Raw genomic sequence first — 3,352 nt, 5'->3', positions numbered from 1 at the left:
GAAATTCAACGTCGTAAATGGAAATGGATCGGCCAGAATAGCGCTAGATTGGAATCCGCAAGGAAGCCGAAGACCAGCCAACACGTGTAGACGGGAAGTCGAAGTATAAGCACAGAGAAGTGGATACTCTTTGGGAGAAATTAAATTCATAGCTTTAAATAAAATTAATTATAATTTGTTTATTGAGCCCCTATGTTCCACCTAGGAACTACGGGAAGATATGTATATGTATATATTCTTTAAGTCGAACGGCTAACGTGTAAATTCGTATTTGCCATTTTTAACTGAGAAAGGTGTCTTCTCAATGTCAGATTATTTTAATAGAATCTGGTGGAAACCGCTTTTCTGATCTATTACCGAAAAAAAATTATTTTTGCCTAGCTCTGCCAAAACTTCATTTATATCAGGGATTGGGTAGCGATCGGCTATTGTGAGTGAGTTAAGCTTTCTAAAATGTATTACTAACCTGTGTTTTTTATCCGTTTTTTGAACGATCCAAATGGGGGAATTTTATGGGGAACGGCGTTATAGCCTTGACAGACGGCAGCGTTAACCCTGATTAACTGCGCCCTTAATCAGATCCAAATTTATAGGTGACAGACAGCAGCAAAGCGAGTTACCGAACAGCTGATTGGCATATTAATAACATTTTCAATTTTATAAAACAAAAATGGATAGAAGACAAGCATTGCGATTGTTAGCCGCACAGATGATGCAAAACCACAATTTGGTAAACAAAAGAATAAATACATTACTAGTGAATCTGCTTCAAAAGATTAAAACGATGAATGAATTGACAAAAGCGATACTGGAAACTAGTACCAAAGTGGCATCTTCGGAAATAAGGGAAAGAAGCGCCTGGATATTTGTAAGTTTAATATATTATATATTGAATATTAATATTTTATACCCCTCATTTATATATGTTATTAATAAAAGGACCGCAATGGCAGTTTTTGGGAGTACGATGTCGAAAAGATGGATGACATCCGATTTAAAGAAAACTTTCGTCTAAACAAGGAAGCTTTTCACAAAATATGTGAAAAGGTTAAGGAAATCGGAAAGTCCAACAGCAACATGCGATTTTGCATTCCACTTCAGAAAAGAGTGGCTATTGCGTTGTATGCGTTAGGTTCTTCAGCGGAATACAGAACTGTAGCAAGTTTATTTGGCGTAGGACGCACCACAGTTGGGGAAATAGTTGTGGATTTTTGCAAAGCTGTGTGCACAACTTTATCAGATTGCATCAATTCCTATCCCCCAAGCACAGAAGAAGTAGAGCGAAATGTACAAGGTTTTGCACACCTTGGTTTTCCGCAATGTTTTGGAGCAATAGATGGCTGCCACATTGAGGTTCAGCCGAAAAAGGAAGATGCGATCGATTATTACAATTATAAGGGGTGGTATTCGGTTGTTCTGCTGGCAAGTTGCGACTATAGGTAAATTTAATATATAGTACTTATTGGAAATATTTATATAAATTCTTTCACTATTTTATAGATCAAAATTTACATATATACATGTTGGGTCAACTGAAAGAAACAACGATTCGTACATTTTTGAAAGTAGTTCCTTAAAAAAATTCCATGAAACCGCCGATATTTTTGCTCAGAGCATCAAAATGATTGGAGATGTTAATGTCCCCGTATTACTTATTGGCGATTCAACCTTTCGATTGTCGCGTTACATGATGAAGCCTTTTCCATACTCACCAAATCAACCAGTGTTAGAAAAAACATTTAACTATCGTTTATCCAAATGTCGCAGAGTTATAGAGAATGCTTTCGGTCAACTAAAAGCCCGATTTAGAAAAATAGGCAGAGGTTTACCGGTAGCTCCAAAAAACGTTAACGTTATTATACATGAATGCTGTATTTTGCACAATTTTCTAAAAATTGAAAATGATGAAATTCCATCTTCGTGGATCCAAGATGCTGCAGAAATAAGTACAGAAATTCAACCACACCACACTACAAGAGCTGGGGAAAATGATGTAACAGCATCGGCTATTAGAAATGCAATAGCTCTGAGTTTTCGTGAGTATAGATGTATAGAGTAGCAGAAAACAAATATTAGTACAAATAATTACAAACATCCATTTTTTAAATGCTATTATGATTCTATCGTCCAGTAGTTTTTGTATTTGCTTTTCTACTTCTTATATTAGAGACATGGGGTATGGATAATACTTTGTATAAACTGCTGTATTGGAGTTGGTTTTAATATTGGCGAACTTACTTACACTACAAATAAGTAGTATAAGTAAGTTTTTCATTAGGGTCGGAGAAAAGGTTGAAATGTTTGTTTATTATTGATTTCATTATTTCTTTTTGGAAGATGTTCATGTGATTATATCTAATAATAACGTGATTTACGTCTTGTGACAATAGTTGCTTTAGTTTTATTCGATATGAATTGTTTATGGTACTGAAATTATCTTTAGTATGAAGATTGTGGATAGTTCTTCAAGAGTATCATTGCCAAGTATTCCATGAAAAGATGTGAGAAAAGCGAGAAGATAAAACTTTATATTTATATTTGGTAGGTTAAACAGGTTGGCGTACTTATGATGAGTAATTTCTGTTCTTCCACCCACTGAATTACCGAAAAAGTTCTTGTCATTTTGGATTTTCCGTGCTACAATTAAAGTAAGGCAACGAAGAGTTTTTCAGCTTAAAAAATGAATGTCTGAGATGTCGTTGTTTTTTTAGTTGTACTGATGATTGTGTTCGTTAGGTTGGTATTCAGGATTTTCAAAAGAGTAATATTCATTGTAGTTGTCCTTATAATGGTCATACGTTTCTGGATAAGGCCCTCACATTAGTGTAGTGTTCCTAAGGTTAAAAAATTTCGGAAAATGTTAGACGTTTCGAGGGATTCAAGTTCTCTTATTTGCATAGTCACTTGTTTGCGTGCATCGATTTGCTGGTTTTTTTTTTATTTGTGCGGTCATTTTAATGTGTCATTTTGATGTGTTTGCGTATTTTGATCTGCTCGGGCGCCAATGAAATAAAATCATGTTTTTGGTTTTATGAACACTACGAAATGGAGACTGAATTTATAAAATGTAATGTCTTGGAGTCATATGTAGAAGTTCACGCAAGTGAGGAAAGTTCTCTGATCGCCATTCACTTGGGAGTGGCCAGAAACGATTCTTTTACATATGACTCAAGCAGCTCACGACTTCCGGTCTTTGACCAAGTATCCTCTGGGTAGCCTAAGAACATCCGTTTGAAGGCGAGCTAACGTGAGAAGGCGAAATATCCCCTACATAGGGTTGTGCGCAGGGTTTGGGACCCGCCACGTAAAAAAAACAACCCCAGCGAATAGCAACAACCAGCCTCGGATGAGA

General features: G+C 36.0%; 1 protein-coding gene across 1 annotated transcript; it reads left to right on the top strand.

Moving 5' to 3' along the window:
* Positions 1 to 282: 282 nt before the first annotated feature.
* Positions 283 to 2,093, top strand: LOC125775360 (putative nuclease HARBI1). The gene is made up of 3 exons (XM_049445873.1): positions 283 to 868; positions 940 to 1,439; positions 1,501 to 2,093. Exons 1-3 carry the CDS (start codon positions 671 to 673, stop codon positions 2,057 to 2,059), a joined length of 1,257 nt encoding a protein of 418 aa, XP_049301830.1. The 5' UTR covers positions 283 to 670; the 3' UTR covers positions 2,060 to 2,093.
* Positions 2,094 to 3,352: the final 1,259 nt, after the last annotated feature.

This window comes from Bactrocera dorsalis, chromosome 1 (assembly GCF_023373825.1).
Source record: "Bactrocera dorsalis isolate Fly_Bdor chromosome 1, ASM2337382v1, whole genome shotgun sequence".
NCBI classification, from domain to species: Eukaryota; Metazoa; Arthropoda; class Insecta; order Diptera; family Tephritidae; genus Bactrocera; species Bactrocera dorsalis.
Note: the sequence above shows the minus strand (reverse complement) of the source record. Positions and strands in the feature narration are given on the sequence as shown.